At 34.7% G+C, this 13,954-nt stretch overlaps 1 protein-coding gene and 1 pseudogene across 1 annotated transcript; one reads left to right on the forward strand and one right to left on the reverse strand.

Moving 5' to 3' along the window:
• The first annotated feature begins 1,421 nt into the window (after positions 1-1,421).
• On the forward strand, positions 1,422-3,024 carry LOC103227154 (olfactory receptor 2A2). The gene has a single exon (XM_007983321.3). It carries the CDS (start codon positions 1,422-1,424, stop codon positions 2,376-2,378), a length of 957 nt encoding a protein of 318 aa, XP_007981512.3. The 3' UTR covers positions 2,379-3,024.
• Positions 3,025-6,338: 3,314 nt separating this feature from the next.
• LOC103227160 (olfactory receptor 2A14-like) overlaps positions 6,339-13,954 on the reverse strand; it is a 150,155-nt pseudogene continuing 142,539 nt past the window's right edge.

Raw genomic sequence — 13,954 nt, forward strand, 5'->3', positions numbered from 1 at the left:
AAAGGAGCCTTCCTCAAACCAAGCAACTTTCGATTATTTTATCCAGATTATATTTGTTGTTCTTTTCACAGTCAGCAATTATCTTATTTACAGATCATGCACTCCAGGATCATTTGTTAAAGGATGGATGAAGTACAAATTGAAACTGGACAATATTGTTCTCTTATCAAACTAGCAAAGGTTGAAAATAAAAATACTTAGTAGTGATGACCATGTGGGGAAGAGGCATGATTCTGAGGTACACATCGGTGATACATGATATTGGTATACAATAATAGAATTTGTATAGGTATAAATTACTAGAATTTATATTGGTAAATTTTCTGAAGCAAAGCTGGAAATAGATATCAAAAGCTTTGAAATTTCAATCTATTTAGCACCTGCAAATTCACTGTTAGAATACATTCTCAATTAAAATTCATCAATATAAGCCAAACAGCAGCTTGTAAGAATATTTATCTCAATGCTACCAAACGTAAGAGAAATAGAAACCAAAAATTTCTGGCAAGAAAAAAATTCAATAAATTGTAACAAAAAGGGTATTGTACTGCTTTTATATATTATTATATATTAATGTATTTCTTTTTTATTTTTTGTATATTATATATTTACTATTTTGATTTACAGACTTGAAGCTATTTTCTTCCATTTTAATTCTTTTACATGTGACTAAATTTTAGCATTAAGTGCTGATGAAGAATTAAATAAAATCTTGAAATAGAACTACAAACCCTAGAGATGGAAAGTAGGTGCCAGAGGTGCTTCCAGGTAGTATTGGCCAGTGGCTGAAAAAACGAGTGTTGTAGGAAGTTTTAAAGAAATTACAAAAGATGAAAAGCTATTTACAAAAGATTTTAAATCTCAAATATGAAAGTAGAATTCATGTGAGAAGGTAAATGGGTTGCTAAGCGAGAATATGAAGAACAGAGTGCCCTAATCACTTCATATTGGATAGAAAAACACAAGCATGCCCAGGATATAAAACCACTTTGTACTGCAGCATTTTGTCAGTGTCATCTCTCATTTCACTACGTTAATAACTAAGCATTCCACCCTATAAAAGAAGCAGAGTACCTAAATTCTCCAAAATGACACGTGTTTGCATGCATGTATGTGTATGCAATAATACAAGATATATTATGTTACACCTTATGTTAATTTGTTTTTTATATATAATAAGCATTTTAGCTAAATATTTTTTCCTATTACTCTATTGGTACAAGAGGATTTTTTAAAATTTAATGAGCATAATTGAGTGGTTCCAGTAACATATTTGAAAACAAATTCAACAAAGAACTCATTCAAAATAATACATTTCTTAATTCCGCCTCTGAAACACTCAGCAAATATTGTGCATCTTGGGCCCACAGCTCTGACCTTTCTGTCCTAGATGAGCATTTGTCTTTCTCTGCCACAAGAGCATGGAAGGCAACCAGACATGGATCACAGATGTCACCCTGCTGGGATTCCAGGTTGGTTCAGCACTGGAGATTCTCCTCTGTGGACTTTTCTCTGTCTTCTATGCACTCACCCTGCTGGGGAATGGGATCATCTTTGGGATTATCTGCCTGGACTGTAAGCTTCACACCCCCATGTACTTCTTCCTCTCACACCTGGCCGTCATTGACATGTCCTATGCTTCCAACAATGTTCCCAAGATGTTGGCAAATCTGATGAACAAGAAAAGAACCATCTCCTTTGTTCCATGCATAATGCAGACTTTTTTGTATTTCGCTTTTGCTGATACAGAGTGCCTGATTTTGGTGGTGATGTCCTATGATAGGCATGTCGTCATCTGTCACCCTCTCCAGTACACTGTCATCATGAGCTGGAGAGTGTGCACGATACTGGCTCTCACGTCCTGGTCATGTGGGTTTGCTCTGTCCTTGGTACATGCAATTCTCCTCCTAAGGTTGCCCTTCTGTGGGCCCCGGGATGTGAACCACCTCTTCTGTGAAATTCTGTCTGTCCTCAAGCTGGCCTGTGCTGACACCTGGGTTAACCAAGTCTTCATATTTGCTACCTGTGTGTTTGTCTTAGTCGGGCCTCTTTCCTTGATTCTGGTCTCCTACATGCACATTCTCGGGGCCATCCTGAAGATCCAGACAAAGGAGGGCCGCATGAAGGCCCTCTCCACCTGCTTCTCCCACCTGTGTGTGGTTGGACTCTTCTTTGGCATAGCCATGGTGGTTTATATGGTCCCAGACTCTAATCAACGAGAGGAGCAGGAGAAAATTCTGTCCCTGTTTCATAGTCTCTTTAACCCAATGCTGAACCCCTTGATCTACAGCCTGAGGAACGCTCAGGTGAAGAGTGCCCTCCACAGAGCACTCCAGAGGAAGAGGCCCATGGGAAGGGTGTATGGGCTTTGCCTTTAAAACATGTGGTTTGCTGAAGCAAGAATTTTGAATATATTTTGTAGAAGAAGTTTAATATAAAAATGGTGACTGATTAAATTCAAGCTTTGAAAATAGGGCAATATTCAATGGAATACATGTTCTTTAAAATCGAGGAACCATCTCACTAGATAGGAGAGCAAAATTATCAGAATATTTAACCTTTCCTTTAAAAAAGTTAGGACAACTTTTTGTTTTTATTTTTATTTATTTACTTTTTGTGTCACAGTGACATTTTATATAATTTCCTGAAACAGGCAAAAGGAAACTCTGGTGTTAAAGGAGATAACAGCATTGTTTTATAATAGCTAAAACCTGAAAAGAATCCAAGTATCTATCAACAGGGAGAAGTTGAGTAATCTGTTGTATATTCATGCAGCAGAATACTAAATAGCAAAGAAAACGAACGAACCTCAACATTTAGTAACATGGATGAATATTACAAACACAGAGTGATTAAAAGCCAGACACAAAAGGATGTATGATTCCACTTATGTCAATTTCAAACATGGGCAATAACTAAACTACAATGTTAAAGCCAGGATATTAGACATCATTAGGGTGAAGGGAGTAGATAGTGACTGGGAGGAGTAGGAAGGCAGCTGGGTAATGGCCATTTACTGATAACCCTTTGCCCTATACATTTATGTTTTGTGTACATTTAAAAAATAATTTCTACATTTATTTTAGATTCGGGTTGTACATGTGCAGGTTTGTTACATGGGTGTATTGTGTGATGATGAGGTCTGCGGTACAGATGATCCCTCCACCAGGTACTAGGCATAGTACCCAATAGATCATTTTGCAGTCCACACACCCTCCCTCCTTATGCTCTCTAGTAGTCCCCAGTGTCTACTTTCCCCATCTTTATGTCTATATGTACTCAAAGTTTAGCTCCCAGTTATAAATGAGAATATGTGGTATTTGGTTTTCTGTTCCAGTATTAATTTGCTTAGGATAATGACTCCCATTTGCATACACATTGCTGCAAAGGACATAATTTCATTTTTTATGGCTATGTAGTATTCCATGGTATATATGTACCACATTTTCTTTATCCAATCTACTTCTGATGGCCACCTAAGTTGATTCCATGTCTTTGATATTGTGACTAGTGCTGTGATGAACATACACATGTATGTGTTTCTTTGGTAGAAATATTTCTTTTCCTGTGGGCATATACCCTGTAATGGGATTGTTGAGTTGAATGGTAGTTCTACTTTTAGTTCTTTAAGAAACCTCCAAATCGCTTTTTGCAATGATTGAACTAGTTTACATTTTCACCAGCAGTGTATAAGTGTTTCCTTTTATCTGCAGCCTTGCCAGCATCTGTTATGTTTTGACTTTTTAATAATAGCCATCCTGACTGATGTAAGATGGAATCTCATTGTGGTTTTGATTTGCATTTATCTGATTATTGGTGATGATGGGCATTTTTTCATGTTTGTTGGCTGCTTGTATGTTTTCTTTAGAAAAGTGTTTGTTCATGTCCTTTGCCCATTTTTAATGGGGTTGTTTTTGCTTGTTGATTTATTTGTTTCTTATAGATTCTGAATATTAGACCTTTGTTGGATGCATAGTTTGCAAATATTTTCTCTCATTCTTTAGGTTGTCTGTCTATTCTGTTGATAGTTTCTTTTGCTGTGCACAATCTCTTTAGTGTAATTGCATCCCATTTGTCAATTTTGGTTTTTTACAATGGCTTTTGGGAACCTTGCTAACAATTTTTTTGTCAATGCTGAATTCAAGAAGGGTATTTTCTAGATTTTCTTCTAGGATTTTTAAAGGTGTGGTTTTACATTTAAGTATTTAATCCATCTTGAGTTATTTTTTATATATGGTGAAAGTAGGGGGTCCAGTTTCACTCTACTGCATATGGCTAGCCAGTTATCCCAGCACCATTTGTTGAATAGGAAGTCCTTTCCCCATTGCTTATTTTTGTTCACTTTGTCAAAGATCAGTGGTTTTAGGTGTGCAGCTTTATTTCTAGGTTTTCTATTCTCTTCCATTGGTCTGTATGTCTGTACAACATCTTGTATCCCTTGATGGAATAATTTAGGAGTAAAAGGGAATAAGATATGGAAAACTTTAGATCAATACTAAACGATGTAAAAAGCCCTAAAACATATTAAAGCTTTAGGATTTGGTAAAATGAAGGAAATCCATGAGTAAATATTCAAATTGTCCTGGAGACAATAACAGTTTTGAGCATTATTCAAACTTTACACTTACTCTTGGGTGATGCTAATTACTGAGAAGGCAAGATTGAATTACCTGTTGAAGCTCTTGAAATGTTTTTCATCAATACTTTTTAATGTTTGAACCAACTTGTATGTAGATGGTGACACCAAACATCCTGACACAGCTTCGTTACAGCCAACATCATTTATCTTTCATGGTGGCAAGAGATCTCCTAGATTCATGAGACTGGATTGAACCACTGTCTTTATGATGATAATGGTGATAAAATAAACAATGAACACTGTTTGTATAGTTGTTAGCTAAGGCAGTATATTAATAAATCAGTTTTACAAGTATTATCTTTATTTAGGGTTTTATAAACTGTGATTTCCTTTGGATGTACAATATTGTCAAGTTAATAATTTATTTTTCAATTATTATTAGGGTGTCTGACAAAGTTGGTAAATTTCTATATTTTTATAATGCACTAAAACTATGATCTACCCCAAAGTCAAATTTTTACTAAAGGTGTAAATGTTTAAATTTTTAGCAAGGAGGCATGGTTGTTTCAAAGCTATCAGGTTAACCATTTTAGCAGATTAATATTGGAAAAGAGGTAATTTCTGCAAACATATTTAACATTTATGGCATATACAATGCAAAGGATACATTGATTATTTTTAAATATACGAGTGATAATAAAAAATGACATGTCAGGGTTAACTAACAGAATGTACCTCAAACTAGGGGAGGAGTCATTTAGAATTTGAACAAGTTATAGACAATCACGAGGTTCACTTTGATCAGAAGAAGAAAGCAGGTAAATGAAGTGAGTTAGAGCAATATTAACAGTAAATATGGGGGGCAGATAGTAAAAGCTTTGATAGGCATTAATATAGTTGGCCAAGGTCAGTTATTTATGAATATTTATGAATATTAGGACATTTACCACATGAGGACCCTTTTAGACAGAGCCTGCCAAGGCTTTCATCAGTTTGGGTAAGATTACCATGGAAATGAAGTGTAGAATGTCATATAGAAGGTCAAGAACTATGATAAGTAAACAATGTCTTTTGATGAATTCATAGTTGTTAATAGGCATATCTATAGCACAACACTGCTTTTCCATATACAAACCATGAGAAAAGTTTAGCTTATTTTTTAATGCTCTTATTTAGGATTTGCTGTGATGTGTGATAAGAAATGAGAAGCCTATTCAACACTTGGATCTCAGCTATGGACTACTCAGCTCAGAGAGAAGTTGCATTAATCAAACATGAGACATACCAAACAGGCCTATTTTTATCATTTTTTTAATAAAAAGAAGGAACAAATCATCATAGATACTTAGTAATACATGGAAAACCCTAAATATAATTTAAATGTAGAAGCCATGAAAAGAGTTTTATTACTTAAAACTTAAGACTCATATTAGGAAAGAGAGAAGGAGAGAAAGAGAAAAAGAAAGACAGAGAGAGAAAGAAAGAAAGAAAGAAAGAAAGAAAGAAAGAAAGAAAGAAAGAAAGAAAGAAAGAAAGAAAGAAAGAAAGAAAGAAAGAAAAAAGATGTTAGATAAAAGTCGGTTATCATATTGAAATTAGGTCATATTTTTAGGTGTTGAAAGACAACAAAATCTTCAGTCTTGCTTCGGAATAACAATATTTAATCACCAGTAAGATGTTTTTAAATTTTGTTATGAGAAACTCTTTTAAATAGAAAAGCATGCCAAGAGCATACAGTATATAAAATATCAATCTATTGTTGAACTATTACGTTTCTTCTTTAATAGTAGGCATTTCATCTACTAAGCTTGATAACATATGATACATAACACATGCAACAACATCAATGAACTGAAGGACATTATGCTAAATAAAATAATCCAGTCACAGAAGAACAAGTACTGCATGATTCTACTTATATGAGTTATCTAAAAATAGTCAAATTCATAAAAACAAAACAGAATCTTGTTGCCAGGGACAGAGGGCAAGGGGAGACATGAAGTTGCTATTGAATGAATATACATTTTCCGTAATGCAACATGAGTAAGTTCCAGAGATCTGGTGTACAACATTATGCCCTATAGTTGACCATACTATATGGTGCAATTAAAAACTTCTTAAGAGAGTAGATATCATGTTAAAGCCTCTTGACAAAATAATAAATAAATAGATAGATAGATAAGAAATCCTAACCTGTATCATTCAGGAAAGATTAGGGACTTAGTTGGGATACATTCCTTTACAATTTATTTTAATTGAGAACTTCTGGAAATATGATGCCTTAATATAGGGGAATAAATCTCAGTCACTCTGAAAGCCCAAAGGATAAGATGCTGTGGGGAGAGAAATGTGTTTTATGGACACCTTTCAAGTCATGGAAACAACTTTACCTAATTATACAGCTTATAATATACACTGAAATAAAATACTCTTGCATTTCTCCGTGCTTAGTATTACTCATTTGTAATTATCCCACATGTGTATCACAAAACATAAACTTTACAATCCAAGTCATTTAAGTACTGTGTGCTTCTAAGTTACTCAGAGTGTGATGAAGTTGAACTGTAATTTAAATAAAAAATAATTTTAAGATAAAATGTTTTGTATTAACTGAAATCAAAATTAAGAAGGAAAAAGAAAATATTAGTAAGTCAAATTCAGCCAAATAAAGTAGTAGTATATTATGATTAAGTTGTTTTTATCCCCAGAATGCAGGAAATATTTAACATGAAAACAAACAATGAATATAATTTGTCACACTAACAAATTAAAGGATGCATATAATATGGCCATCTCCGTAGATCTAGAAAAGTATTTAACAAAATTCAATGCCAAGTCATGATAAAACTTTTTACAACTTATATGGCAGTAAGCCTTCTTAAAGATAACCTACAAAAAAAAACCCACCAAACAAACAAAAAACACAGCAGATAGTCTACTGAATGGTGAAATGCTAGCATCTTTCCATTTAATGTAAAGAACAAGGTAAGGATACACATCATCATTTTTTTTCCTTTTTCTCAGTTTTTTACCAAAGATTTCTACCAGTACAATTAGACAAAAGGAATAAATACACGCACATTTGAGAAAGAAGAAACAAACTGTAATTAACGCAAAGGACACAATTGTCAGATATACAGAAAATCTAAAATAATCTTCTGACATATTATTAAAATTATATGAAACTTTAACAAGGTAGCTTGTTACAAAATTGGTATGAAAATCTATATTTTTGAAAAGCAAAAACAAAGTAAAATTTTACAAAATTCATATGATGATGTACCAAGAAACAAACTGAATAGAATATAAATTATGGAAGTAGATTTATGCCTTTTTTAGTTCTTGCTAAACTACAGGCAGCACGGCATGATCAATCACTGGAGAAGGAAGAACTTTGTAGTAAATGCGGCTGGGACAATTGAGTCTCCCTAAAAATACTCAAAGCCTGCAAAATAACTCAATTCCTTGTGTATTCAAGACCAAAGTGTCAAAGACACAAAGATAATGTTTTTATAACATATCTAAGGGAAGATTTTTTAAAATAATGGACAAAGTTGCTTTGTCCATTTGTTATGTAAAATAACATACCAAGTTGAAAAATGTTTACATTGCATTAAAAGCAAATATTGATAAATTGGACTAGATTGGAATACTGTTGACAAGCAAGTTATGAAATAGATTTATTTTTGTTTCATTTTGCTTTTAGAAATCAGGGATTCATTGTTTCATATGCTTGAAGTTTACAATCAGAAGCTATTTTTTCATATTTATGAAAGTACATCACTGTATGAAGTACATCACTGTACTTCCTTTATTACATGTTTTAAGACAAATGGTAGCTAGAAATGCCCAGATCTTTTTGTGAGAAGATGGCAAAAGGATATTTGAAAGCAAATGGCGCAGAGCATTTTATCCATGGAATATTATGCACCAGAGAGCTGGGAGTCACTGAGAGAATACTTATGTTCAGGTATATGAAGGCTAGAAATGGGTGCGTTGATTTAAAATTGGCTGAAGAGAACCAAGAAAGGTAGAAAAAAAAGTATAACACATACTGTTACACAACAATTTCTTTCAGGGTAAGAAAAGAAGCTTGATAGATATAAAATGTTCTGAGATGACAAATTAAGATAACTCAGTCTCTGAATATTGGAGTAATTCTCAGCTTTAGAATTTTCCTGCCCTATCAGTCTATGTGATTCCCTTCTTTACATGCTAAAAGTGTATCCACTGAAGAACTCCAACTTGTCCTGAGGTTTCGTTATTTATCATCTTTCCTTGTGATTCCCCATGCAAAGTTATCATCAGCTACCAGAGAAGGGTCAAGAATTACATTTCCTTTTAATCCAGGATGAGATAAGAGTGACTTTCTGAATGTGTAATTAAAACTAGAATGATTTTAACATAAAGGTATAAACAGCTTCTAGTAAATTGCCTGTGAAATTTTAAAGTAAATAACTAAAAATCCAAGTCCCTGATATGTCCAGTAGTGAAAAAGCTAATCTGTAAGAGATGTCTCTGTGCTTGTTTTTATTGGATTGTTAATGTTATTATCTAACTATATTGGAGCAAACATGAGTATTTATAATCCATAAGCCATTAAGTCATATATTTTGTAAGTTATCAGGAGAAAAGCCTCACTCTAGAATGACTCCAAAATGACCACTGGGTCTTGTTCTTAAAACATATCTAATCATAATGTACGGTCCCTGAGACCCGACCCAGTGAAGGTCTCTGACTTTGAATCAGCTGGACCTAGACTAGTTCATAGATCTAGAACAAGGATTGGCAGGCTAGTGTCCCTGGACCCCTTTGATCAGTTATTGTTTTTGTAAAGAAAATTTTACAAAACACAGCCATGCCCATTCATTTACATATTGTCTATGACTGCTTTTCCAGAGTTGAATTTTTATGACGAAGAAGATGGTCCTCAAAGTCTTATATATTTTTCTGTGGCCTCTAACAGGAAAAAGTCACTAACTGTTGACCCAGAGAATATATAATGTGCTCTAACATGTTAATTCAATGGGTACAAACTTTACTAGTATTAACTGTTTCCCAATTATTGGAGTTAGATTTCCAATCATTTCAGTAATGAATAATCCATTAAAAATTTCAGACAGTCGAGGGGATATAAAATGCTACCTGATGGTAACTAATTTACATTTTCTTGCTGACTAATGGTGTAGCGCAGCATTTTATATGTTTATTGACCGCTTGCATTTCTTTTGAGAAGTGTCTGTTCAAGCACATTGCCCATTTTATAAAATTTGTTGGTCTTTTAATATTAATTTGAAGGAGTTCTTTTTATATATTGTCTATAGTTCTTTGCTGGATACAGGACTGTGAATTTTATCACTTTGTGGATGTATTTCTTGTTTCTTAATGGAGACTTTGATAAGCACAGTGATTAATTTCAAAAATTTTTACTGTTAATTATTCAAATTTTATTTCTATTGATTATTGTGTCTTTTCTACAAATATATTTCTACCTAATTAATGAAGGTATTCTTCTATTTTCCTCTCAAGAGTTTAAGATTTCAGTTTATATGTTTAAGTTAATAAATATTTAATTTTAAAGTGGCATTTATCCTAGCAGAAGACAAAAAAGCCAACTTCCACATTTTGTAGGGAGCAGGGCCCTCTCCTCTTGGTGCCCTTTGAGATGTCTTACATCAGTCTCTCCTTCCTCAGTGTCCTCCTCAGGATGCTCTTGACCTCTGCATTCCTCAAGCTGTGGATTAGAGGGTTCGGCATCTGATTGAAAAGGCTATGAAACAGGGAAAGGACCTTCTGCTGCTCCTCAGGATGGCAGGACTTGAGGGCCATGTACATGACAATGGCACTGCCAAAGAAGAGCCCCACACGCAGAAGTGAGAGGAGCAGATGGAGAAGACCCTTCTGCGGCCCTCCCCAGACTGGATCCTTAGCATGGCTGCCAGGATGCGCAAGTAAGAGACCAGCACCAGGCAGAGCGGCCCTACCAGGATGAACACGGAAGCAGAAAATATGACCACCTGGTTGAGCCAGGTGTCAGCACAGGCCAACTTGAGGACAGACAGGATTTCACAGAAGAAATGGTTGATTTCATGAGCCTACAGAAGGGCAGCCTCAAAATGAGAACTAAATGAATGGACCAGAGCCAGGAGGAAGCTGAGTTCCCAGGATGCCACAGCCAGGACAGTGCACAATCTCCAGCTCATGAGGGCATTGTAACGTAGGGAGCAGGAGATGGCTACATAGCGATCATAGGACATCACCACCAAAATCAGACATTCTGTGTTTGCAAAAGCCAAATGCAAGAATGTCAGCATTATGCATGGCACAAAGGAGATGGTGCTTTTCTGGTTTGCAAGATCCACTAACATCTTGGGAACACTGTTGGAAGCATAGGACATGTCTATGACGGCCAGGTGTTAGAGGAAGAAGTACATGGGGGTGTGCAGACTGTGGTCTAGACAGATGAGTCCCAAGATCATGCCATTCCCCGGCAGGCTGAAGATGTAAAACGGAGAAGATCCAAAAAACGAGCATTTCCATGTCTGCGCTGAGCTGGAATCCCACCAGGATGAATTCTGTGACCCATGATTGGTGGCATTCCATTCCTTAATGGCAGTCTGTCAAGGACTGAAGAATGATGGAGCAGTTAGAACTGGAGGATCAATGAAAACTGCAGTTATTCATCTCAAAATAAGTTCAGAGGAAGGTTGTATGCTTGTCTTCACTTGGCAGTTTCTCCTGCTTTCCCAGATTTGTTACCTTTTTGTTTTAAATGTTTGATTATGAAATAAATTTAAAATCACAGAAAGGTATCACAGATCTTGCAAAAAACTTTCATATACCTTCACCCACACTTAGTAAAAGTTAACATGTCTTTCTTTTTTGCCTTATTATGCTTTTTTCTCTATGTAAACTTATAATTTTTCTGAAATTCTTGATATTAAATTATAAACATGATGCCTATTTATCCCTAAGTTCTTTGTGTTTTCACCATGAACAAACACATTTATTAACCTGGCTATAGTATAATTACTAAAATCAGGAAATTTAATATTGAATTTTTTTTCTAATATACAATATCCTCCTTCTACCTCCACTCACCCAGAACCTAATCCAAGATTACACATTATATTTAATGTCACCTATCTTTAGGTTCCTTGCATCTATAATATTTACTCAAACTTTTTTTTTTTGCCTTTCCAGACATTGATGTTTTGAATTTGATACAGCAGTTATTTAGTAGAATGCTCTTCAGATTGGGAGTCTACAATGTTCCTCATGTTTTGATTTGGATTATTAACTTTTCACATTTAAAAAGAATGGCACCCTCCTAGCTGCATTTCAGGAGTGCAGGCATGATGTTAATTTGTCCAATTATTGGTAATGCAAACATGCATCCCTTGGTAAAGATGGTGACTCCCAGATATCTTCATACAATACAGTTCTTAATATTTTCCTAATGTAATTTCTGGTGCATATATTAAAATCATTATACAAGTGCACTTCATTTTATTCTGTTTCATTTTATTGCACTTCCCTTTATTGCCTTTCACAGATATTAGCTTTTTTATAAACTGAATGTTTGTGGCAGCCCTGAGTTGTGCAAGTCTATCTGCACCGTTTTTCCAACAGCATGTGCTTAATTTATGCCTCTATCTAACAACTCAGTAATTTTTCCAATATTTCCAACTTTCTCATTATTATTATATCTGTTATGGTGATTTGTAATCACTAATCTTTCATGTTACTATTATAATCATTTTAGGGCACTAAGAATCACATTCATATAAAACAGAAAACAATCAATGTTTGTTCTAACTGTTCTGCTAATTAACTGTTCCTCTGTTTCTATCCCTCTCCTCAGGCCTCCCTATTCCCTGAGACGCAGCAATAATGAAATTAAGTCTATTAACAATCTTACAATGGCCTCTATTTGTTCAAATGAAAGGAAAGTCATGTATCTCTCACTTTAAATCAAAAGCCAGGAATAACTAAGCTTAATGTCACAGGCATGTCAAAAGCCAGGATAGGTTGAAAGCCAGGCCTCCTGCACCAAACAGCCAAGTTCTGGATACAAAAGAAAAGTTCTTGAGAAAAATTAAAAGTGATACTCCAGTGAACATATGAATGATAAGAAAGTGAAACAGCCTTATTGCTGATATGGAAAAGTTTGAGTGGTCTGGATAGAAGATCAAACCAGGCACAACATTCCCTTAAGCCAAAGCCTCATCCAGAGCAAGGCCCTAATTCTCTTCCATTCTACAAAGGCTGAGAGAGGTGAGGAAGCTACCGAAGAAAAGTTTTTAAGCTAGCCACATGTTGGTTCATGAGGTTTAAGGAAAGAAGCTGTCTTCATAACATAGAAGTGTGAGATGAAGCAGCAAGTGCTACTGTAGAAGCTGCCACAGGTTATCTAGATCTAGTTAAGGATGCTGATCAAGGTACTATTGGAAGAAGATGCCATCTAGGACTTTCATAGCTAGAGAGGAGAAGTCAATGTCTGGCTTCAAACTTCAAAGCACAGGCTGACACTCTTGTTGGGGGCTAATGCAGCTGGTGACTTTAAGTTAAAGCCAATGCTCAGTAACCAGTCCAAAAATCCTAGGACCCTTAAGCATTATGCTAAATCTATTCTGCCGTGTTCTGTAAATTGAGCAACAAAGCCTGGATGACAGTACATCTGCTTGCAGCATGGCATACTGAATTTTTTATTTATACTTCTACATAGTTTTTATTATGACCATAAAAATTAAAGACACAGCATGAAGTAATTTGCGAGTTGAATTATATCATTGTTCACTTTTCAAAAAAATCTGTCAGGTTTTTCCACGAAAATAGTATACTTTGAATGCAATTACAACTCTCCAATCTTCTTTTAAAGTTATATACAAATAATTTATCTAATAACTTTAGTTTGGGATAATTTTCTACACATAACACTCTAATTTAGTGTAATGTCTAAAGGATCAATGTCTTAGTTATTTCTACTGTGAATTATCTGATGTTGACATAGATATAATTTTGACTTAATTTTGAAGTAAATGTATTTTTTCATATTTACTGCATCTGTAAAAATATATTTTACTATGAACTCTCTGGTGTTTTCTTAACTGTCATTTTTGAGCAAATCTTTATTCAAACTCATTACATTTATTAGGGTTTTCTCCAATGTAAATTCCCTGATGTTGAACAAGTTTTGAGAAACTGCTTCAGGGTTTACCTCTAATAGAAAATCTGCACAATAACATCTATGACACAAGTAATGGTACTACAACCCTCCTTATATTTGTAATGTTAGTCTTCAGAATGAATGCTCCTCTTCACTTTAATGGTTTATATTTCCTGAAAGACATTTTGACAGTAATAGCAATTACA

Source organism: Chlorocebus sabaeus, chromosome 21, assembly GCF_047675955.1.
Source record: "Chlorocebus sabaeus isolate Y175 chromosome 21, mChlSab1.0.hap1, whole genome shotgun sequence".
In the NCBI taxonomy this organism is placed as follows: Eukaryota; Metazoa; Chordata; class Mammalia; order Primates; family Cercopithecidae; genus Chlorocebus; species Chlorocebus sabaeus.

What these genes read in the sequence shown, in the direction of transcription:
- LOC103227154 (XM_007983321.3), top strand. Translation starts at nt 1,422, where the DNA reads ATGGAAGGCAACCAGACATGGATCACAGATGTCACCCTGCTGGGATTC.